The sequence below is a fragment of the Schistocerca nitens genome, chromosome 8 (genome assembly GCF_023898315.1).
Source record: "Schistocerca nitens isolate TAMUIC-IGC-003100 chromosome 8, iqSchNite1.1, whole genome shotgun sequence".
Classification (NCBI taxonomy): Eukaryota; Metazoa; Arthropoda; class Insecta; order Orthoptera; family Acrididae; genus Schistocerca; species Schistocerca nitens.
This window is the reverse complement of record NC_064621.1, coordinates 300,093,556-300,118,988: the sequence shown is the minus strand read 5'-3', so window position 1 is coordinate 300,118,988 and position 25,433 is coordinate 300,093,556. Positions and strand designations below refer to the sequence as shown.

At 41.1% G+C, this 25,433-nt stretch overlaps 1 protein-coding gene across 1 annotated transcript in view; it reads right to left on the bottom strand.

Annotated features, from left to right (window-relative positions):
• LOC126198982 (uncharacterized) overlaps window positions 1–19,284 on the bottom strand; it is a 47,518-nt gene extending 28,234 nt beyond the window's left edge. Inside the window, exons 1-2 of the mRNA XM_049935648.1 lie at window positions 19,154–19,284; window positions 12,559–12,908 (exon numbers count right to left, since the gene is read on the bottom strand). Of these exons, the coding sequence (XP_049791605.1) occupies window positions 12,559–12,908; window positions 19,154–19,208 (405 nt within the window). The 5' untranslated portion in view covers window positions 19,209–19,284. The remainder of the gene's footprint in view (window positions 1–12,558; window positions 12,909–19,153) is intronic.
• Window positions 19,285–25,433: the final 6,149 nt, after the last annotated feature.

Genomic DNA, 25,433 nt, shown 5'->3' with positions numbered 1-25,433 from the left:
TGTCATTTCATTCATCTCACCCCATATGGGTGCAGATGGGCTGTTAGAGGTAAAATTCTCTGCTCTTCAGTCAAGAAACTTAAAAAATATATAATGAGAAACAGAAAACAAATTTTGGGGGCTGTTTTTCTCTTTTAAATTAAAAATCAAAGACGGACAAATTTGTACATTTGAAAAACACCTCACAGCAAGGTGAAAGTCTTCAGGTAGAACTACTGAAACACTGTACTTTTAAAAACTGGAGTTACACAGAGTGGGAATTATAGTCGGAGGTGAGAGTATGTTCCATAGGGTTAAGAGATGAAAGTAGATAGGGCTGTCAAGTGGAAAAACTGTGGAGGTGATAGGTAAGAGCTGAGATGGATAGTGGTAAACACAGTCGGTGGGAAAGACAGAAGGTGAGGAGTACTTTGTTGTATGGGTAGAGCAGTGGTTAGAAGAGGAAAAGGATAGGGATGTATGGAGAGGGAAAAGGAGAGAGGAGCCCTGATGTGGAATGGTATAGGCTGGGAAGCGTTATAGTTGATAGAAAGGATGTATGTCGGGGCGGATCTCATTGTCTGGGAAAGGGCGTTGTTCGAAGTTGCCTTGGGATAGGAGATGGAGTGTGTGTAAGTGTAGCGACGGAGGGATGTGTTTGTGAAGCATACCACGGTTGGTGATCAGAGGGGAAACAGTGGGGTGACTGGAAACTAATTTGCGGATGGTATAGGAGATGTGGAGGCGTTAGATTTGAGTGAGGAGAGGTGGAATTTGGTGGGATGGTAGAGTGTCCATGTGAGGCAAGGTAAAACGGATGCAGAAAGCAAAAAGGTGTGCATGGCGTTCGAGGATATGGCTGGACTTACAGAAATTTTGTGGGGCTGTGATTCATGCAACATTTGCATAGCAGAGGAGGGTCGGATCAGCCTTTTGTAAGTGCCGAGAATAGTGGAAGGATGTAATCCCCAAGTATGGCCTGTTAGTAGTTTGTCTATTGTGATCTTTCTGCTGGGGTTAGTAGGTGAAGTTTCCACGATAGTTGCCAGTCGAGGCGTAGTCCAAGATATTCTAGTGTGTTAGTTAACTGGATAGGACAGTTGCAATTCCCCTTCCTTATCTATTATTTTTATTGAGTGAATGGAACAGCTAGCAGTTCCTGCACCCTCTGAGGGTAAGGGTCATGGCGTGTGTGAAAATGTAAATTTTCTTGGTAATTTGACTTCGTATTTTCAAAGATAAATATGCATTTCCCTCTAAAAAGAACACGTTCATTTTGTCAAAATCTGAGAAGCGATTCTACTTAATTTTGTATCTCCCAGGGCACTATGTGAATCACCCCCGCGCTCTCTGCGAGTCGCCACCGGAATTACGTAGTCTTCCGCGCCATGGCACTGTACTTCGTGTATGTGCTTCCGCGTGCCTGCGCGGGGCTTCTGGTTTAACTAGGCACTGAGGGCAGTTTTCCAAAGGCGGTAGTAGCCTGCGGTTTTAATCAGATTTCAAGTTACCCCTTTGCCTCTTCTGACAAAAGTTTAATGGCATTGCATGTAACCACACATGCTGATTATGATGAGCTTTCCCTGCACCTATTGAACGTGAAGACTGCGGTACCATGCTGTGTAGTAAAGAGACAGAAGTGAGAATGTTGGAAGTGTGCAGGTTGGCAAGCGACAGACAACTGGGGTGGCCGCCCCTTAAGAACACTGGGATGGACTCGCCCAGTGCTCACGACTATGGACTGGTTAAAATTACTTGACAGTTGATACTTCAAGTGTTGTAGCCGGTTCCCTTCAATCGCAGCGCTCAATGTCACCTCTAACCGTTCGTCATTGCCAAACTGCCTCAACAATGACTTTAATTCCAATCCCTTGTCCAGCTTTCTTTCTTGATGGTTTGGATCCTCAATCCTGGGTCCGGCCCTTATATTACATATTTCACCACACATGATAACAGCATCAAAACACTCACACCCACACACACACACACACACGCACACACACACACACACACACACACACACACACACGCACGCACACACATACAACGATGCTAACGAAATATAAATGCTTCATACACGGCACTAAACAAACCCACTGGCTTCTTCTGCACAAGACGCGATTCTGCAAGCTGAATGTTTGGAGACTGAATTAATGGGGTACACGAAAAATAAATACAACAGCCTGTTGCAGTGTTAGGACACGGGGCGTAGTGTTAGAATATAAACCTGACCTGCAGGAGTTAGAGGGTTCAGTTCTCATTACATGCAACTAAATTTTTTGTTTATCTAACACTAAGACCTTGATTACCATTTTTATTCAATTAATTGGTTTGAATGTAATTTCTTTGTTGCTAATACTTTGTCCCACCAGTTCCATCATCGTATTGACTTTTATATTTGCTCTTATTTTTCTTCCTATCATTTTTTTCGTTTGGAATTCGTTAGCGTCGCCTATAATCTGCAACAAAATGCCGACGAGGATTGCTCATCTGTTGCTAACACGATATGCCGTGTTGCCAGTGTTAGGATAGTTTCAGGTAACCGATGACACTATAGTTTGGTTTTATCGCTGTAACTTAACGTTTGCTGCGGAAGATGGGTATGCAAACAAACATTATGAAATTTTTCTGTCTTGAGTTTGCTAGTACAGTTTAGCCGTAAACACCATGATCAAAGCGATCGTTATTTTAATTCTGCCGTGGACTGTTGATCGTTTTCTCGGATACATCGCAAATCATGAGGTTGTGGTTTGCCACAGCTCAGTCATTGGTCACTTAAAATCAGCTGCCGACAGAGCATCTCGCATCTTCGTCATACCCCGTGACGGCGTTTCCAACATTACTTCGCGTTACACATTAACAGCATTTGCGAAATGACCCGCTGTTTTTTTGTGTCACCCAAGACCGAGCGGTATCCGGCAGACGATGTGACAAAACTGTAGTAGCAAGTTACAGATTTCAACTATCAAGAAATTTTAATCGGACTATACATCGCGTTTCTGCGCTAGTGCTACCAAATTTTTCAGGAGCTGTACAGAAAATTAATCGTTAGTAACAAAGTTTTATGTTTTCTACTGACAATGGGAGTCACATGAACATCGGATGACCATTATTTGTTTGGACTGACTCCAAGTACATAACACAGAAGTCGAACTGAAAATATCTCTAGAAACTTCAGAAAAATGGCGTCTGGCGATGCTTAGGAAAACCATAGGGGACGTTTGCACAGTCTTTTCTCAGGAACCATTCTTGCTAGAAAGCTACTGATAATGATTACACAAGGAACAGAGGTATCTTTTAAAACAAAAAGAAAACTGTATCTGTCAATCCAAAACAGTTCTGATGTTGATGCTGTAGCACATTACAAGAAATACTGCAAAATATTAAAAACTGTAATACGAGCATTAAAGCAAATATTTTACAAGGAAAAGATAGACATATAAGGTAACAAAATAAAGACAATATGGGATATAGTGAAGGAGGAGACCGGTAGAACCAGACATGAACAGGGACAAACAGCATTAAGAGTAAATGATACATTGGTGACAGATGTGTATCGTGTTGCAGAACTTTTTAACAAACATTTTATAACTGTACTGAAAAGATGGGGTTGTCAGATTGTGTAGATGCTGCTTTGGAATTCTTCAGACCGGACATTTCAAGTAACTTCCACAATATGAGTTTGATCCTTACTACCCCAGCAGAAGTAAGTCCATCATAAAATTTTTAAAATAAAAAACATCTAGTGGGTATGATGAAATATCGACAAAGATAATTAAAGAATATGATTCTGAGTTAAGTATCATATTAAGCTATCTGTGTAACCAGTCGTATGTTAGTGGAATATTTCCTGAATGGTTGAAATAAGCTGAAGTTAAGCCACTGTTTAAGAAGGGAGATAAAGAAATAGCATCAAATTTCCGTCCAATTTCACTTTTGCCAGCATTCTCAAAAATTTTAAAAAAGGTAATGTACAATCGACTTTATAATCATCTTATCAAAAATAACATACTGTCAAAGTCTCAGTTCGGATTTCTAAAGAGTTCTGATATTGAGAAGGCTATCTACGCTTACAGTGAAAATGTACTTGATTCATTAGACAAAAAATTTCAGGCAACTGGCATATTTTGTGATCTGCCAAAGGTATTTGACTGTGTAAATCACAATATCCTTTTAAGTAAATTAGAATATTATGGTGTAACAGGAAATGCTGCAAAATGGTTCAAATCTTATATCTCTGGCAGGAAACAAAGGGTGTTATTAGGTAAGAGACATGTATTAAGCTATCAGGCATCATCCAACTGGGGACTAATTACATGTGGGATCCCATAAGGTTCCATCTTAGGGCCTTACATTTTCTTGTGTTTATCAATGACTTTTCATCAGTAACATTACCAGATTCCAAGTTTGTTTTGTTTGCCGATGATACAAACATTGCAATAAATAGCAAATCAAGTGTAGTCTTAGAAAGATCGGCTGATAAAATATTTGTGGACATTAATCACTGGTTCCTAGCCAGTTCTTTGTCACTACAGTTTGAAAAACACACTACATGCAGTTCAGAACTTGTAAGGGGTGTCCCACGAGTATATGCCTAACATACAATGACAAGCAGAGAGAAGAAGTGGACAGTGTTAAATTCTTTGGGTTACAGCTAGATAATAAATTCAACTGGGAGGAGCACACCACAGAACTTCTGAAGTGTCTTAACAAATCTCTATTTGCAATGCGAATTGTGTCAGACATACGAGACATAAAAATGAAAAAGCTGTCATACTATGCTTACTTTCATTCCATAATGTCATCTGGGATTATTTTTTGGGGTAATTCATCAAGCGAGGCTTAAGTTTTCTGGGCACAAAAACGTGCAATAAGAGTGATATGTTGTGTCAACTCAAGAACATCCTGTAGAAGCCTGTTTAGGGAACTAGAGATACTAACTAAAGCTTCCCAATATATTTATTCCTTAATGAAATTTGTCATTAAAAATATATTACTTTTTCAAACCAACAGCTCAATTCATGGAATCAGTACTAGAAATAAGAATAATCTTCATAAGGATTTAAAGCCACTTAATCTTGTGCAAAAAGGTGTGCATTATTCATGAACACACATTTTCAATAACTTGCCAGCAGCCATAAAAAGCTTAACAGCCAATGAAATTCCACTGATGAATTTCTCAGTAGAATCAGATGATTTGTGTGTGTGTGTGTGTGTGTTTGTGTGTGTGTGTGTGTGTGTGTGTGTAACTACAATCCGACTTCTGCACCATTTCAGTGCAGTAATGTGTTCATTGTAAATAAATATTGTAGTAGTTCTATTATATGTTTATTACCTTATAAATACAAAAACATTCTTTTTTTAATTTTAAATTTTGAGCGTTAAAGCTATCTAAGTAAATGAGTGTTTGTAAAGTGATTCTTTCATACAGTGTTCATTAAAATAAAGACGATCATTCCACTTGGGACCTGTGGAAGGTACATCTGTTTATTTGTTTCAGTTGTAAATGTTTGTCATGTATTATTGTTTTCCTGACATGTTCTGCATCCTGGAGAACCTCCTCACTATGGATCAATCGGAATGAGAGTAAATCTAATCTAATATAATCTAATGTAGCCACCTACTGAGGGGTCATATACACTTCACGGCACCAGATGAGTCAACGTCTTAGCGTCAAGAATATATTTGTGTTTTTGAGCAAGGTGAGTAAATTTTGTTACTCAAATATCTGAGCTCCTACCTTTTATAACTGAGAATAGATATATGTATGTTCATTAACAGCAGATTATTCTGCTTTACAAAGAACAAATGTATAATTTGAAAGCCAGAAAGTTACTGCTGTAGTTTCTAAACTAATTCAAACATGGCGACGGAGCATATTTGTGCAGTTCTGTTGTAGCACGTTTATGCACTTTTTGCACTGACAGAGCAGAGATACCCCAGTAATCAACATTGATACCAGCAAGGTATCAGTCCCAGGGATACCAAGATTTTCGAGAATGTTTTAATTTCAAGTGTGAAGTCTGATAACAAATGACAAAAGATATATTTTGCGTGTGATATAGTGACAAATCAGCAGTTTCGCATGTTTCCCTTCACTTGTACTTTGAAACATTGCTTCTAACCAAAATTCATGATTCTAGATCAACGGAAGGTACTCTATAGGTTTTGATGACTGAGTTCTCGAGTATCAGAACACGTGACATAAATGGCCGTGTCTTTTGACTTAACTGACTGAGATGCTTAAAAGACTTAAACCGCCAAGGGTCTATAAACCTTAATATGTGAGATAAATTTGGATACGTCTACCTGTTCCTGAGAAAATGGTTCACTAACAGTCGGGCAGACACACAGACAGACGAACAACAAAGCGGTTCTATAGGGGTTCCGTTTTTACAGACTGATGCATGGGACCCAAAAAATGAAGGTGCAGGAGGTTAAAGGGCCGAAACTGCTAAAAAAAGATATTTGAACCCTTTGAAACTCATGCATAAAAAATCAAATCCGTGAGAGCAAGGACTGACAGCAAGAAGCTGCCACAGGCAAGAACAAGGAAAAATGTGGATAAGCATACTTCTGACGTTATCACTGCTCTTTTGCCCAAAAGTTACTCTCTATCCTCTCCTACCTCCTTCCGTCCTCTTCAGGCCCACGTAATTTCCGCTTCCCTTTGCGTCGTCTATCATCTTGTGTCCGTTCCTTCCTCCCAATCTCCTCTTGCAAATGATTCCTTTTTAAACTTCTGTTAGAAAGCACTCACCATCGCAACGATTGTCCCAACTAGTTCTTCCTCCTTTCTCTTATAACCATCAGTAGTCTGATGAAGAGCTTTAAAATTGCCTTTGTATTTAGTGCTTAAAACGATAAAAACAATAAAAAGAAATAAGGAATGGGTCCATTGTCTTGAATATAAAAGGTGGGTTCATGATGGCTGTGCTACAGAAAACACATTATCTTCGTCTAAATAAACTGCAATTCGGAGAACAGGCCTTTGATTAAAATTCGAACTTCTATATAGGCCATATTAAGCTAAGAGGTGGAGATTCTTCAAAAAATTTGTTTATTATCAATAATTTTTTTGTAATTTATCATGTTAATTAGTGTAAGTAAGCCTGTAATTTTGTTTCCTACCAATGAGACATATGTGACCAAAGTGGACGATTTTCTGTGTTAAGATGTAGTGTCACAGACGCAACACAGGGATGGCAGTTATCGCTGAAACAACCGATTTTCAGTTATATCAACTTTCTTCACGCCAGTTTAACCTGATGGTTAAAACAGATCAAAATAACCGGTTTCCGAAATAACCGATTTCCCGTTTTTTGTACCTGTTATTTCCTGAAATAAACGTAGAAATCAAACAACGAGTGAATAATTTTTACTGTCTCAATAAATCCCATAATGTTCCAGCATGTGCAAAAGTAAATTAATTCTCTATTCAATGATTTTATCTTTCTGTTGATTGTAGGTCACAGAGAGAGAGTTATACTGTAAGGAAAGAAAAGATTTCATGCGCCAGTCACTGTAAATTGTGTGAGATTTTACTTTTCTAAACATGAAAGAATTTCTGCTTGCTTCAAGATTTTCAAGGATGATTTGGAAGCTACCCTACGTTGTGAAAATATACGACGTATGTGCTTGCACGACACAACACGCAGAATGCTGTCTTGAGTGCATGGAAGTGATCGAAGCAGGGATGAGTTAGCCTGGTACATCCGCCGGCATGAGAGTGTTTGTTAAGCGAATTTCCACACTGTTTTAGGTAATTGCAGTTCTGGTTACACATCTCCGCCTGAGTAGAGAAATGCGCTCACAGTTAAAATACGAGTATGCGCTGAACAGAATTTACACGGCTCGGATAAATGGCATACATGACTTTCCTGCCTTGCAGTGGCGAGCAAAATTTGTCAACTAGCAATAATAGCACCTCATCTCATTCGTTAAGATACTCCCACTGTGCAAAGGTACAGGACAGCCATCGGGTCACAGAACTGAAATAAAAATGGGCCAATCGTCTATCACTATCAGATCCTGTCACAGACAAGACAAATGATGTATAAGTCAACCATAATTCCATTAAAAATTTACAGTCGTCTTTCACCACGCATAACACCAAAACCTGAGACAATCGAAATTTTCAGTTGTTTGTAACACCCGATGTGGATGCGAGGCCAAAGTCTCAGCAAATTCAAGGAATTAGAGCCTCGGATAGATGTTGGTTCGGCATTTGCGGATATTTAATGCTAGTATTGGGCTTCGTCGCAACTAATAACTGAGAGAAGAGCCATATATGAGGCATGTAAATGCTGAGACCGTTTCTACGTAAAACTTGCCGACGCATGGATTCATATCATCGCCTTCACGCAGGATACTGTTTTCATAAGTATCGAAAAAACGCATGAGTCAGTATTTATTGTGTGTCAGTTTGTCAGTGTGTCATATTGATATAACTGATTTACGTGTATTGCTAGTCTTTTATTGATCCAGGTCTTGTTACCTTTGACCAGATCCTGTTCGAATCTTAAAACATACCTTAGCACCAAAATCAAAATGATAAACCGTAAAATTTATCATAACGAAGACTTTAAGACATTAGTAATTGACTAAGAAATAATTTAACGATTGAGTAAAGCTAAAAAGATTTCAAGTGAGTTATTGAGCGATAGTGAACTCAGATTTGAATTCCATAAAAAAGGCATTAATCTGAGAATAAGGTGATTCTGTCAGTACTATCCATAAATTTAATATAAACTGAACTCCCTCCGAACAGGCCTCTGAATGCCCAACGGTACTGACCGACTGCCGTGTCATCCTCAGCCTAATGGTGTCACTGAATGTGGATATGGAGGGGCGTGTGGTCAGCACACCGCTCTCCCGGCCGTTGGCAATTTTTGTGACCAGAGCCGCTACTTCTCAAACAAGTAGCTCCTCAGTTTATCTCACAAGGGCTGAGTGCACCCCACTTGCCAACAGCGCTAGGCCGACCGGACGGACATCCATCCAAGTGCTAGCCAAGCACAACAGCGCTTAATTCCGGTGATATCATGCCTGTAGCAAGGCCGTTGGCAAATTTGAGATAAATTTTCAAATTTATTGATAATTTTGCTGTTGGTGTGTGATAAGAAATATCCACTCAGGTGCTTTTGTACTAATGGGACATACAGGATGATCAGAAACAATCTTAAAAAGTTGTAAGGGTGTCGCAGAGTAAGAAAAAAATTATACGTTGATACATCGATAAGAAAATTCATCAAGGCAGTTGTAATCTTTAAACTCAAACCTTCAGTAAGCAAATTTAATTTCTTCATTGACATCTCCACGAGAGAAAATTTCGTGGAATGAAATCTTCACTGCAGGTTTAATTTTGCCCTTTAATACGAGATACTAATTAACAACGTATTACTCCCTCACATTAACGCTTACGTATGAAAATACCCTTGATGGTTTTTAATAAACCAACTTCGTAAGTAATGATGGAAGTCAACCTGCAGATCTACTACCTTTACATATACAGGATGGTCAGAAACAGTCTGAAAAGCATGCAGGGGCGGCGCGGGGTAGGTTGTACTGAGATATAATTGTTAAGGAAAAAATTCGATACGTTGCGCCGTTTCCGAGTTAATTACACTACTGGCCATTAAAATTTCTACACCAAGAAGAAATGCAGATGATAAACGGGTATTCATTGGACAAACATATTATACTAGAACTGACATGTGATTACTTTTTCACGCAATTTGGGTGCATAGAACCTGAGAAATCAGTACCCAGAACAACCACCTCTAGCCGTAATAACGGCCTTGATACGCCTGGGCATTGAGTCAAACAGAGTTTGGATGGCGTCTACAGGTACAGCTACCCATGCAGCTTCAACACGATACCACAGTTCAAGACCAGCGACTGGCGTATTGTGACGAGCCAGTTGCTCGGGCACCATTGACCAGATGTTTTCAATTGGTGAGAGATCTGGAGAATGTGCTGGCCAGGGCAGCAGTCGAACATTTTCTGTATGCAGAAAGGCCCGTACAGGACCTGCAACATGCGATCATGCATTATCCTGCTGAAATTTAGGGTTTCGCGGGGATCGAATGAAGGGTGGAGCCACGGGTCAACACATCTGAAATGTAACGTCCACTGTTCAAAGTGCCGTCAGTGCGAACAATAGGGGACCGAGACGGGTAACCAATGGCACCCCATACCATCATACCGGGTAATACGCCAGTATGGCGATGACGAATACACGCTTCCAATGTGCGTTCACAGCGATGTCGGCAAACACGGATGCGACCATCATGATGCTGTAAACAAAATCTGGATTCATCCGAAAAAATGACGTTTTGCCATTCGTGCACCCAAGTTCGCCGTTGAGTACACCATCGCAGGCACTCCTGTCTGTGATGCAGCGTCAAGGGTAACCGCAGCCATGGTCTCCGAGGTGATAGTCCATGCTGCTGCAAACGTCGTCGAACTGTTCGTGCAGATGGTTGTTGTCTTGCAAACGTCCCCATCTGTTGACTCACGGATCGGGACGTGGCTGCACGATCCGTTACACCCATGCGGATAAGATGCCTGTCATCTCGACTGCTAGTGATGCGAGGCCGTTGGGATCCAGCACGGCGTTCCGTATTTCCCTCCTGAACCCACAGATTCCATATTCTGCTAACAGTCATTGGATCTCGACCAACGCTAGCAACAATGTCGCGATACGATAAACCGCAAGCGCCATAGGCTACAATCCGACCTTTTTCAAAGTTGGAAACGTGATGGTATGCATTTCTCCTCCTTATACGATGCATCACAACAACGTTCACCAGGCAACGCCGGTCAACTGCTGTTTGTGTATGAGAAATCGGTTGGAAACTTTCCTCATGTCAGCACGTTTTAGGTGTCGCCACTGGCGCCAACCTTGTGTGAATGCTCTGAAAAGCTAATCATTTGCATATCACAGCATCTTCTTCCTGTCGGTTAAATTTCGCGTCTGTAGCACGTCATCTTCGTGGTGTAGCAATTTTAATGGCCAGTAGTGTAGCATTGAGGTTAGCGAATCAAACCGATGCGCGCCCAAATTCAAGTTGCCCGGCAGAGACAGCGTCGCCAAACGTGTCCTTCGTTTGGTTTCCTAAAACTGAACAAGAGAGCGATGCACAAACTGGACATGGGACGGCAGTAAGGATCGGACCCCAGGCAAGGGCTCAGCAGTCTCGTGCGCTGTCATCTACGCTCTGAGAACAGCTGATTCTAATTGTATCTGGCGAGTCCTTTGAGTTTGCGCACGCAACGGCCTGACTGGATAACTTCAGTGCCAATTAACACGGTAACAGCGCAACGTATCGAATTTTTCCTTAACAATTATATCTCAGTACAACTTACCCTGCGCCACCCCTGCATGCTTTCCAGACTGTTTCTGAACACCCTGTATGTTTAAAGGTAGTATGTCTGCAGGTTAACTTCCATGATAACTTAAAAAGTTGGTTTACTCAGAACCACCAAGGTTATTTGAATACGTGATCGTTAACGTCAGGTAGTGCTATCTTATTAATTAGTACCTCAAAATAAAGAGCAAAATTAACACTGCAGCGCAGTTCAAATAAGAGCAGCACGTTTTGTACTATCGCGCAATAGGGAAGAGTGTTACAGACATGATACAGGATATGGGACGGAAACCATTAAAACAAGGGCGTTTTTCGTTGCGGCGGGATCTTATCACGAAATTTCAATCACCAACTTTCTCCTCCGAATGCGAAAAGATTTTGTTAACGTCTACCTGCATAGGGAGAAACGCTAATCGTAATAAAATATGGGAAATCAGAGCCCGCGCGCTGTTTGAGAGTGGAATAATAGAGAATTATTGTGAAGGTGGTTCGAAGAACCCTCTGCGAGGTACTTAAGTGTGATTTAAGATTATCCGTGTACATGTAGAAGATTTCATTCCACGAAATATTCTCTCGTGAAGGCGTCAGAGAAGAAATTTAATTTGCTTATTGAAGGTTTGAGTTTAAGTTTATACCTGTCTGGATTAATTAAAATATATGTTCGATTTGGACTAGCGAACATAATATTATACTTCAACAACTAGTGATAACTGCTGTCTATGACCAAACAAATCATATCAAATTCTGCTGCCGAGAATTTTTACGGGCTGTAGGGCCGTGATCCATGGAACTCTTCTATCCCTGACGTTTCGTCTAAAGCTACGTTCGACATCTTCGAAGGTGCTCCTGGTTGTGCTGAGTCTTGCCGGCAAGCCTCAGCACAGCGAGGAGCACCTCCGAAGACGTCCAACGTACCTTTGGACGAAACGTCAGGGATAGAAGAGTTCTATGGACCACGGCCATACAACCCGGATGAATTCTCGGCAGCTGAAACATCCGGTCGTGAAAGCCTCCATTGTATGATATCAAATTCTGCATTTTTCTCTATGCTGATTATGGTGTGTTCTGGACACGAGTAAATAACTTTGAGTCCAATTGCCTAAGGAAACCATTAGTAACACGATCACGCTCAAAATGTAGGAAAATAATAGCATGTAAGTTACAGGTATGTTTCCATGTTCTGGTAAACAATCTACTAGCCTAGTACCTGCTGTGTGATGGGCGCCATGCCAGACTCCTCACCGCCCTTGGCAAGAGCTGCAAGACGTCTGTAGATAACTGCATAGCCCTTCAGTATGTCGTCGAACACCGTCGCCGACGCAGAGTCGTCCAGGTTCTGGGCTATGTGTTGGGCGCCCTTGAAAAGGTTGGTTGTGGGCTGGGACGTGGCCTTGACGGAGTTGTACTCGTTGAAGTCAAGGCGCGACTGCAGCTCCTTCATGTACGCCAGCACGGCCTCCGCCGTGAAGTTCCTCGTGAGGTCGGCAGTATCCAACTCCGGAGGAGCCACGCCGCTCGTGGCTTTCCTGAAGATCGACTGCAGCGAGACGCTCGTCCCTGCGTCAAAGACGGGTGTTGTCACAAATTCAGCTAACAACGGGACCACGCGGCAATCGGATTTTCGTAATTTTTTTATATTTATGGTACGTGAAGTTCTGAACTCAAAATATACCTCTCCTAAAGCTATACGATGAAACTCTCAAAAATTCTCGAGAAAATCGACTTTGAAGTTTTCCAACCTCGATAAGTATGCTAAAATATGGTATAAACTTTTCAATAAGTAGTATAGGTCTGTGGTAGTGTGCTTGCTAGCTGAGTTCTAAAGGGGAGGGTGGAGGGGAAAAGGCTGTGGTGGTTTGGATTCGAATGCTGGTAGAATCAAATTTTTGAACGAAGATACATGTTCTATCAGATTTACATGAAGTGTAAAATACAAAATTTGTAATTTTTTAAATTATATAATCTCGATCAACAATTTTATAAACATAATCGCTATTTAATAATGTTTTTTGTAATGAAAACTGGATTTTTGTGTGCAATATACACTGAGGAGACAAAAGGCGTGGGATAGCGATATGCACATATAGAGATGGCGGTAGTGTAGTGTATACAAGGTATAACCGGGCGGTACATTGGCGTCACTGTCATTTGTACTCAGGTGATACATGTGAAAAGGTGTGCGACGTGATTATGGCCGTACGACGGGTTTAACCTGAACGTGAAATGGTAGTTGGAGATAGACCCATGGAACATTCCATTTCGTAAACCGTTAGGGAATTCAATATTCCCAGACCCACAGTGTCAAAAGTGTGCCGAGGATACCCAATTTCTCAGGCATTGCCAGGCATGGACAACGCAGTGGCTGCCGGCTTTCAGTTAACGTCCGATAGCAGCGGGAGTCTGCGTAGAATTTTCAGTGCTAACAGAAGCAACACCGCGTGAAATAGCCGCAGAGATCAATGAGGGTCGTACGACGGGCGTATCCGTTACGACAGTATGGCGAAATCATGCGTTGATGGGCTATGGCAGCAGACGACCGACTTAAGTGCCTTTGCTAGCAGTACGACATCGCCTGCAGCCCCTCTCCTGGGCTCGTGAACATATCGCTTAGGCCCTAGAAGAGCTGATGGTAGGGCTCGAGTGTGGGTCAGACTGCAAGAAGCCGTGGACCGAGGTTGTCAATAAGGCACTGTGCAAGCTGGCGTTGGCTCCATAATGGTGTGGGCTGTGGTTGCATGGAATGGACTCAGGCCTCTAGTCCAAATGAAACCATGATTGATTGGAAATGGTTATGTTCGGCTACTTGGATACCGTTTAGCGCCATTCATGTGATTACATTTTCACGCAATTTGCGTGCATAGATCCTGAGAAATCAGTACCCAGAACAACCACCTCTGGCCGTAATAACGGCCTTGATACGCATGGGGATAGAGTCAAACAGAGCTTGGATGGCGTGTACAGGTACAGCTGCCCATGCAGCTTCAACTCGATACCACAGTTCATCAAGAGTAGTGACTGGCGTATTGTGTGGCAGTTGCTCGGCCACCATTGACCAGACGTTTTCAATTGGTGAGAGAACTGGAGAATCTGCTGGCCAGCAGTCGAACATTTTCTGGCCCAGAAATGCCCGTACAGGACCTGCAACATGCGGTCGTGCATTATCCTGCTGAAATGTAGGGTTTCGCAGGGATTGAATGAAGGGTAGGGACACGGGTCGTAACACATCTGAAATGAAACGTCCACTGTTCAAAGTGCCATCAATGCGAGCAAGAGGTGACCGAGACCTATAACCAATGGCACCCCATACCATCATACCGGGTGATACGCCAGTATAGCGATGATGAATACAAGCTTCCAATGTGCGTTCACTGCGATGTCGCCAAACACGGATGCGACCATTATGATGCTGTAAACAGAACCTGGATTCATCCGAAAAAACGACATTTTGCCATTCGTGCACACAGGTTCGTCGTTGAGTACACCGTCGCAGGCGCTCCTGTCTGTGATGCAGCGTCAAGGTTAACCGCAGGCTTGGTCTCCGAACTGATAGTCCATGCTGCTGCAAACGTCGTCGAACTGTTCGTGCAGATGGTTGTGGTATTGCAAACGTCCCCATCTGTTGACTCAGGGATCGAGACGTGGCTGCACGATCCGTTACAGCCATGCGGATAAAATGCCTGTCATCTCAACTGCTAGTGATACGAGGCCGTTGGGATCCAGCACGGCGTTCCGTATTGCCCTCCTGAACCCACAGATTCCATATTATGCTAACAGTCACTGAATCTCTACCAACGCGAGCGACAATGTCGCGATACGATAGACCGCAATCTCGATAGGTTACAATCCGACCTTTATCAAAGTCGGAAACTTGATGGTACGCATTTCTCCTCCTTACACGAGGCATCACAACAACGTTTCACCAGGCAACGCCGGTCAACTGCTGCTTGTGTATGAGAAATCGGTTGGAAACTTTCCTCATGTCAGCACGTTGTAGGTGTCGCCACCGGCGCCAACCTTGTGTGAATGCTCTGAAAAGCTAATCATTTGCATATCACAGCATCTTCTTCCTGTTGGTTAAATTTCGCGTCTGTAGCACGTCATCTTCGTTGTGTAGCAATTTTAATGGCCAGTAGTGTAGATAATCGTTTTTCCCTCGTTCTGTTGAGAGTGGAACAGCAAAGGAAATTACTAGTATTTGTACAGGGTACCCTCCACCATACACCGTACCGTGGCATGCGAAGTTTGTGTATGGTTAGGTGTATGTAGAATAAAATGGGAACACCATGAAATATGTGTGCAAATTAAAAAGGGTGTAAGACATGGATGTACTGTTCCGTCCCTACTAGTCAATCTGCACATCCAAGGAGTAATGATGGTAATAACAGAACGACCAGGAGCGGGGTTAAAATTCAGAGTAAAAGTATATCAATGATATTCGCTGTTGTCGTTGCTATCCTCAGTAAAACTGAGGAAGAGTTGCGAGAGCTGTAGAGAGCGTAGAGTATGGATGAGAGCAAATTAAAAAAAAATGTAATGAAGAGTAGGGAAATGAGATAAGCGATAAGCTTAACATGAAAACTGGGGACCACTAAGTAGACGAAGTGAAGGAATTCGCCGGCTGGAGTGGCCGAGCGGTTCTAGGCGCTACAGTCTCGAGCCGCGCGACCGCTATGGTCGCAGGTTCGAATCCTGCATCGGGCATGGATGTGTGTGATGTCCTCAGGTTAGTTAGATTTAAGTAGTTCTAAGTTCTAGGGGACTGATGACCTCAGATGTTAAGTCCCATAGTGCTCAGAGCCATTTGAACCATTTTGCTACCTTAAGGGCAAAATAACACTTAACAGACGAAGCAAGGAAGACATGGAAAGCCAGACTTGCTCAAACAAAGAGGGTATTCCTAGCCAAAAGAGGTCTACTAGTACCAAAATCGACCTTAATCTCAAGAAGAAATATCTGAAGCACAGGACTGCATGGGAATGAATCATGGACTGTAGGAAGACTGGAACAGAAGAGAATCAAAGCGTCTGAGATGTGGTGCTATGGAAGGATGTCGAAACTTAAGAGGACTGATAAATAAGAACCGAGAAGGAAAACAACACTGACATGACAAGAGACAGGATGACAGAACATGTGTTGAGACATCAAGGAGTAACTCCACTGTGCTTGAGGGAGCAGTAGAGGATAGAAACTGTAACGGAAGACAGAGACTGGAATATCTGCAACCAATAATTGAGTACCTCGGGTGTAGGAGCTACCTTGAGGAGAAGAGGTTGCCATAAGGATATCACGAAGTGTACCATCAAACCAGTCAGAAGGCTGGTGGCTCAGAAAATAAGAGCCTGCATAAACCAGTGCTTATACAAAATACCTAGAAAAATTAATAGCACGCAGATCCATACAGTCACAATGGCAAATAGAGTGTCAAACGGTAGGATAAGGTCCCAGCTGTCACGACTTATCACCTTCATTACGATCTAAAGTAGAATCAATATTACAGAATAATCAACAAATGATTATGCATATGTTCCAGAACTCTGATTCTCAATACATACTGTAAACTGTAGTTGGAAAGAGAGATAGCCGTCAACGCTTAACGAGGAAGATCTCTCTTTGCATGTCAGATTTGTTAGTTTGGGTTAAACTGGCACCCGTTCACAGCAACTGTGGTGTGTAAAGAAAATTAAAATTTCATGAATAAAACCTCTCTACGTTAAAGTCAAATTAAGCTCCCGACTTATGTATTCATACGGTTACTTAGTCCCAACGATTTGTAGGCAATAGTGAAGGAAACATCATAATAGCATAGCAAAAGTAATATAGATAAAAATGTAACATTCGTCAGTTCACCTACGACGTAAAGTGGTTGGAAGGAAAAGGTATTAGCAATATCTGTAGAGAGTATCTATAGCACAGCATAGTATTTAACCTTATCTTCAAGTTAGTACATACTAACGTAATTGTGTTTCAACAAAATCTCAAAGAAAGGAAAATACTGAATAGTTTGAGCCTTTTCCGTGTAAAAGTAGTCATTAGAAAAAATAAGTAAACAAAAGAAAGAAGGAAACACAAAGCAAAAATATCGTAGTTAATGACACTAAAGAAGTGTAGAAATTATATCGCTGATTTTGCGATTAGGTAGGTCGTTGCTTTCTTGATGGCAAAATCGTACAACATAACGTAGAGAATAACGCGTTTTAATATAAGTAAACGAGGGAAGTAAATAAAAAATTAATTACTATATCAGACTTCTGTCTAGGCTAATAATATCATTTGACAAGATAAAGTCCTTATCACGGAAAGACTGCGTAAAAAGCAAATACCAGTCAGTGTCAGAAATGTAATTGTAGTTTTGGTTACTCTCAAGTCACGTAATTTGTCTGCATTGTCCGCCTCCTTAGCGTAGCAGTAGCGTTACCGCCTACCACGCTGGGGGCCCGGGTTCGATTCCCAGCAGGGCACTGGTTGTTGTGTGTCCTTCATCATTATTTTCATCATCATTCACTCGCAAGTTGCCGAAGAGATGTCAACTAAAAAGGACTTGCAATGCGGCAGCCGAACTCCCCCGAATGGGGCCTCCCGGCCAACAATGCCATACGATCATTTCATTTCATTTTTTTGTCTGCATTATGAGCTATAAATGATGTAAAAATGTATTTATTTACCCATTACAAGGAATGGTTATAATTCCAAACTCATAGTGGGCCATACGTATTAGTGAGCCTACTTAATTCACTTTTATACACGAAGTGTAGAGCAATTAAGTCAAGGTTGCAATCTCTTGAACTATATAGATGTTCACACAGCGTGCTTCAGAGTTGTAGTAACCTACTGATTCATCGCAGTTATCGGCCAGTATAGCAGACGTTACAGTATTAAAATATCAATACCGGTGAACATTAATATATGCAGTATATGTTTATAGGGTTTACCAAATTTGCGTAAATAGTATTAGACCATATTATATCATTGCTCACGGTAGACAGAGAATCTACACACTTCGAAGTTTTTTGTATTAAGTAGGACTAGATAAAATAATATACGTACAAGCAAGTCTCTTTAAAGCAATCTGGAATTTCTTCCATGTACGTATAGATCAGATGTTTGGAGGCCTAAGATTACCTGTACGCACAGTAATTAAAATTTGTTTTCGGAAGAAGGGCAGTAGTTTTCAATAGACACAGGGAATACTAAACTTCTTAACGGTACACTGCACTACAAGATTGTTCGCTGACGACGTTGTTGTCAATAGGAACGTATCGCCGTTTGATGTAGAAAGATGTGACAAAATTTCCATTTGGTGTAATTATTGGCAGCGATAAATACTGACACGAATTAGTTTCAGAGAAATGGAAAAAATGGTAGAGGCCGACGTTAAGGAAGGTGAGCTTGGGTTGACGTTTGCTGATGAAATTGTAATTCTACAAGACGGCAAGAGTCTTGGACGAGCAGCTGAACATAATGTACAATGTCTTGAAAACAGGTTATAAGGTAAACAGCAGCAAAAGTAAAGTAAGTGCAATGGAATGTAGTCGAGTTAAATCAAGTGATGGTGAGGGAATTAGAGTGGGAAATGAGACACTAAAAGTAGCCGGTGAATTTGATATTTGGACAGCTAAACAACTAATGAAGTCGAAGTAGGGAGGATATACAACGTAGAATGACAGTAGCAAGCAAAACGTTTCTGAAATAAACACTTTAACACCAAAAATACACTTAAGTGTTAGTAAGTCTTTTCTGATGGTGTTTGTCTAGATTATACCCTTTTATAGGCCTAAAAGAGACACATCTCTAATTTTTACTACCTTGTGAATGTCCAACGCTGGCAAGAATCGCCGCAACAGCTACAAGCCTCGCCATTTTCACAAGTCCTGCGTCTAATACGTGCTTCGGGCATCCTTGGCGGCTTATATACCGCACCCAGCCCTCTTCTGACGAGGACTTCCCCCGGTTCCCGGAATGTATGGTGCGCAGGCATCTCCGATTCGCTTTGCACTGACGTCCGGTGCGAGATCTGGTCACGCTTCCTGCTGCCACGACCGGCTACGGTCAAGGTTATTCTATACAGCTATGGCCTTTGCAGACTCCTCAATGACGTAAGCATCCAACGCATGATATGGCAATTTTGCCTTCTTCGTACAGTCATTTATCTTTATCAGTGATATACTGCAAAACAACATGTGACACTACGACACAGTATCCCACACCATAACACAGAATTAGTACTTAAATATTGAATGTTATTCTTTTTCACGAATATGATTAGCTTTAATTTCTTTGTGATGTATAATCAGTTTCACTATTGTATAACATTGTAGACTCAATGTGATAAATTCACTTGTTATAATGTAGTATGGTATAAAACGATTAAAAACAGTTGAATCATTCATTGCAGAAAGGCGATTACTCAACTTTTTTTTACAAGAATGAGTTAAATATTGGAACTAGACGATGCGGGGTGGAAAGATTAACACATACTATAAGAGCAGTAGTCAATCATCAAATGGCATCACTATGGGAGTTCGAAATCGTCACTGCATGTGACTCCAGTAGTCATTGAGTCATGACCATTCTGCGCGGACTATGTAGAAGTGTCTGCAATTGTAACCAAACGACACTAGTGGCTTGTTGCTATTTTAACGTGCATTTTTTCTTGTTAAGTTTGACAAACTATAACAGTCCAGTTAGCGTTTCATTGTAGCAGATCCAAAATATTTTACAGTAAAATTAATGACGTTTCTGAATGTAGTGAAAAGGAAAATAAGTTAGATTACATGCAAAATTCAATGTGTCAGATATTCCTGTTCAGGTTATCTTTTACTTGGAAAATGTACAGGTCGATGTTTTTAACAAATCAAGAAAGGTGGAAATGAAGTCTGCTCATTTCTATATCGTTACATCCAGAAACTTATCCCAACTGTTGTAAATGAATTTCACTTATTCTCCAACAACCAATAAGAATAAGAACAACACAGTGATTCACTTTAGTTTAACACTTGTGTCAACAGGGAGATTTAAGAAGATGAAACATTATTTCCCCATACGCAGGTATAATTTTCTACCAAAAGACAGAGAAGACACTATAAAAAAGTTGGTGAGCCATCATGACAGTACCTTCTTGAAGAGTATGCCATAACAATGGAAACAGCCTTAAGTAAATTAACAGTTGAAACTGTTGACGATGATGCAATTAAAAATTGGTAGTCTGCATATAAGAAGCCTTGCCTCTGAGAATCTAGCACGGGAAAATTTCCTACAGGACATAAAATTTCTTTTTCACCTGATAAGGTTTGAGTATGATGGACATTATGCTGAGCAATTGAAAACGGAACAGTTCATTGATGGTGCTGTCTCAGACACATTTCAGCTCTTTTACAGTTTCACTAAGTATCCCGTACTTCCCAGTTAGGTAGAATATCCCGAATAATAGGTGATCACCATTGTCAAAAAAAAAAAAAAAAAAAAAAAAAATACAAGATATATTGAAAGGGAAAAGGTATACGCTACCTGAGTGTATGGAATTTTACGCTCAATTGCAAGAATGGCCAATAGCAGGGGGAACAAACAATGACGATGATGATATAGAAGATTAGAGTGCGTGCAGAACACTGTGGCCAATAGAGGCACAATCGGCAGGACACACTTGAAGAGAGTGGCAGTGGTGGGGGTTACGGGCAGGAGGTGCAGGGGAAATGCCAAGCACTGGAGGGGAAGTGCCATTCTAAACTGAAGCCTTTGTTCACTTTTTTGTAAATATTAAGTGAAGCCCCTACACACCTACACTTGCATGGTGACAATTCAAAAAGATCTACTGTCACTTCTGCTTTGGTTAGTATCTAAAAAGAATTCTGCTGAAAATGCAACTAAAGCAGCGATTTATTTTCGCTTGACTTGTTAATCACGTGAAACTTTCAGAGAAGCATCATGAGTGGCGAATTTTAAATAAAATCTACACATACTTCTTCTCGTCTTGTTACAATTTTCGTCTTTTGCCAAAACACAGCGGAGTTTACATAGCATCACCTCGCTAACATGTTGTGCAGACACAATTGTGAGAGAATTCTGAAATGGTGGTTTATTAAGTTTATTAAGTGAGGGAAAGTGAGGTCAATGTTCTCTGCCTCGTGATGACTGGGTGTTGTGTGATGTCCTTAGGTTAGTTAGGTTTAAGTAGTTCTAAGTTCTAGGGGACTGATGACCATAGATGTTAAGTCCCATAGTGCTCAGAGCCATTTGAACCATTTTTGAGGTCAATGGCTTATGGAAAAGCACATTCCCGGAACAAAAATCAACGCCGGCCGGTGTGGCCAAGCGGTTCTAGGCGCGTCGGTTTGGAACCGCGAGACCGCTACGGTCGCAGGTTCGAATCCTGCCTCGGGCATGGATGTGTGTGATGTCCTTAGGTTAGTTAGGTTTAAGTAGTTCTAAGTTCTAGGGGACCTCAGGTTAGTTAGGTTTAAGTAGTTCTAAGTTCTAGGGGACCTCAGATGTTAAGTCCCATAGTGCTCAGAGCCATTTGAACCATTTTTGAACAAAAATGAACATGTAATGTCTTCACTTATGCTGTTCCAAAACCCACAGCATTTCTCGTTTCACCAGCTATACATGGCCCTTAAAAATTACATACTTTCAGCGAAAAAGTCTGTGGTTAGTGGAATAATGAAGTTGTGCTTGATAACTATATGGCAAAATACACTCCTCTTTGCATGTCATCATTTTCCAAAATCTCATTTCGATATCTCAAACCGTTTATGAAATATGAGCAATGTTGTGTATACTTCAGTCTGGCTTTCTCGATGGGGAGCGCGATTGCAAATGATTGTGCTACATGAGTATAGAGAGGGCCTATACAAGGGCGATGTATTTGAGGACAATATTATGGAAATGGAAGAGGATATAGATGAAGATAAAATGGGAGATACGATACTGCGTGAAGAGTTTGACAGAGCACTGAAAGACCTGAGTCGAAACAAGGCCCCGGGAGTAGACAACATTCCATTGGAACTACTGACGGCCTCGGGAGAGCCAGTCCTGACTTAACTCTACCATCTGGTGAGCAAGATGTATGAGACAGGCGAAATACCCTCAGACTTCAAGAAGAATATAATAATTCCAATCCCAAAGAAAGCAGGTGTTGACAGATGTGAAAATTACCGAACTATCAGTTTAATAAGTCACAGCTGCAAAAAACTAACGCGAATTCTTTACAGACGAATGGAAAAGCTGGTAGAAGCCGACCTCGGGGAAGATCAGTTTGGATTCCTCAGAAATGTTGGAACACGTGAGGCAATACTGACCCTACGACTTAGAAGATAGATTAAGGAAAGGCAAACCTAAGTTTCTAGCATTTGTGGACTTAGAGAAAGCTTTTGACAATGTTGACTGGAATACTCTCTTTCAAATTCTAAAGGTGGCAGGGGTAAAATATAGGGAGCGAAAGGCTATTTACAATCTGTACAGAAAACAGATGGCAGTTACAAGAGTCGAGGGGCATGAAAGGGAAGCAGCGGTTGGGAAGGGAGTGAGACAGGGTTGTAGCCTGTCCCCTATGTTATTCAATCTGTATATTGAGCAAGCAGTAAAGGAAACAAAAGAAAAATTCGGAGTAGGTATTAAAGTCCATGGAGAAGAAATAAAAACGTTGAGGTTCGCCCATGACATTGTAATTCTGTCAGAGACAGCAAAGGACTTGGAAGAACTGCTGAACGGAATGGACAGTGTCTTGAAAGGAGGATATAAGATGAACATCAACAAAAGCAAAACGAGGATAATGGAATATAGTCAAATTAAATCGGGTGATGCTGAGGGAATTAGATTAGAAAATAAGACACTTAAAGTAGTAAGGGAGTTTTGCTATTTGGGTCGAAGTAGAGAGGATATAAAATGTAGACTGGCAATTGCAAGGAAAGCGTTTCTGAAGAAGAGAAATTTGTTAACATCGAGTATAGATTTAAGTGTCAGGAAGTCTTTTCTGAAAGTATTTGTGTGGAGGGTAGCCATGTATGGAAGTGAAACTTGGACGGTAAATAGTTTGAACAAGAAGAGAATAGAAGCTTTCGAAATGTGGTGCTACAGAAGAATGCTGATCACAATAATTATGAAATGATGGGCAGATCATCATGAAGCTAACTTAAAAAACTATAAGTAACGTAAAAATGAAACTTTTTACCAAATAGTTTCTGCAAAATCGTTTGATACAGATTGCAAGTCTTGCGCCTCGATTCTGCCATCGCCGACCGGCCGAAAAGGGGCGAACACTGTCAGCCTCCCCTTCCGAACAAATGAATGAACTCTCCGAGCGATTTGGACGAAAACTGGTCACTGTGCATCGGTCACTAATCCTGCGTGCAATCTAACATGTTTTAAGTTCTTTGCTTCAACATTGTTATAAGAAGTGCAGCTACAGCTCAAAATGTCAATAAGTAGTAATAGTCTCATCTGAATTCGAAGTTCACCATACTTGCTGATTTTTGTAAAGAGATTAACATGTTTTCCCAATTATAGCTTTCATTTATTGTAACGAATAGTTATTCATTGCAAAAAAGGCCTAGGCAGCAATATTTTAAATTTACTTTTATGCTAAGCTATAAATTACAAAACAAAAATACAGAACGCTACACAATCCTTGTAGACTCAGTAACTACTGACTTCGAAATAACAGTAAATACACAGATGGTTTATGCTGCAGGAAGTTTTTTCCTTCTTCTGTAAAATCTTTTTGAAGTGATCGATACAATTCTGTAAAATATGTACAGCAGAAACAATGGCAATGAGAGAGACTTAGTAGTGTTTTTAAACTTTTATTCTTTGTGGACGTCTACACCTTCTACGTGATCTGAGAATGAAAAGATTGTCCAAGCGGGCCGTAATCTCTTTATTATCCTGCAATTGGCCAGTTTCAACCGTGGGTCACTTATCCAGCACATGTATGTATTAGAATGTGAAATGAAGCATGAAGCTTAAAACATGTGTTTGAAAATGACCCACGGTTGAAACTGGCCAATTGCACGGATAATAAACAGATTACAGCCTACTTTGACTATGTTTTCATTCTCAAAACTTAGTATTACATGGAGTTAATGAAACTGAGTGGTTAACACGAAATCTTTGGAGTGCAGACAGTCAGAAGGTCGTTGACAACAACAGGCCGTAACAGGGAAGTAGTGAGCCGCGAGTGAGTAAGAACGCAAGTCTAAGTGGTTGTAGCTTTGCGAATATGTGCGCAGCAATTGTTTGTGGTTGCAAACGCGTGAAGTGTCATAAAACAAGTAAGAGTAAGCCTTACACAATTACACTCACTCTCTCTCGGCCTCACTCACAGTCACCCGCATAATCTTGTGGTTCAGAGAGGCACTAGAAATTACAATGGTCGCAGAACGTTGATTACTTATAATCATGCTTCAAGAGGAATGAAAGGAAGATTACTGTTTGGCCACAGTAAGTATAAGGAATAGTCACATGTGAAGACGAGATATTATCATTACGAAACATTACCACCACCCAAGCTATTACTTTGGGACTCCAACAGATAGAACCACTTGAGACTTTTTAATGATATTCTCTTAAAATTGAATCGAGCCCCACGCTGGGCGCCATTTTAATGATATTCTCTTAAAATTGAATCGTGCCCCACGCTGGGGCTCGATTCAATTTTAAGAGAATATCATTAAAATGGCGCCCAGCGTGGGGCCCGATTCAATTTTAAGAGAATATCGTTAAAATGGCGCCCAGCGTGGGGCTCGAATATGCAGTGGCCACGAAATACCCTTGAGATACCTAGGGAATTAATATAGTCGAACTTTGTTGCAGGACATTTAATAATTTTGTCATGTACTGTATGTATTGCTTAACCAATATTGTGTGGTAATACCTGTGTATGATTTTTTGCATGAGAACACTATGTATCCGGAGCTGAAGCAGAGAGCTCATTATTTTGAAAAATTAATAACCTTCCACAATATCAGGGGGCAGCAGCACCCAAGATAGATCACCAAAAGGTAAAGCTACAGTGTAGTTGTCCTGTAGGTAGTAAAGTAGCCTCCGTGCAGTGTCCTCGGATCATTAGTGGTGTGCTTGTTGTTAGTA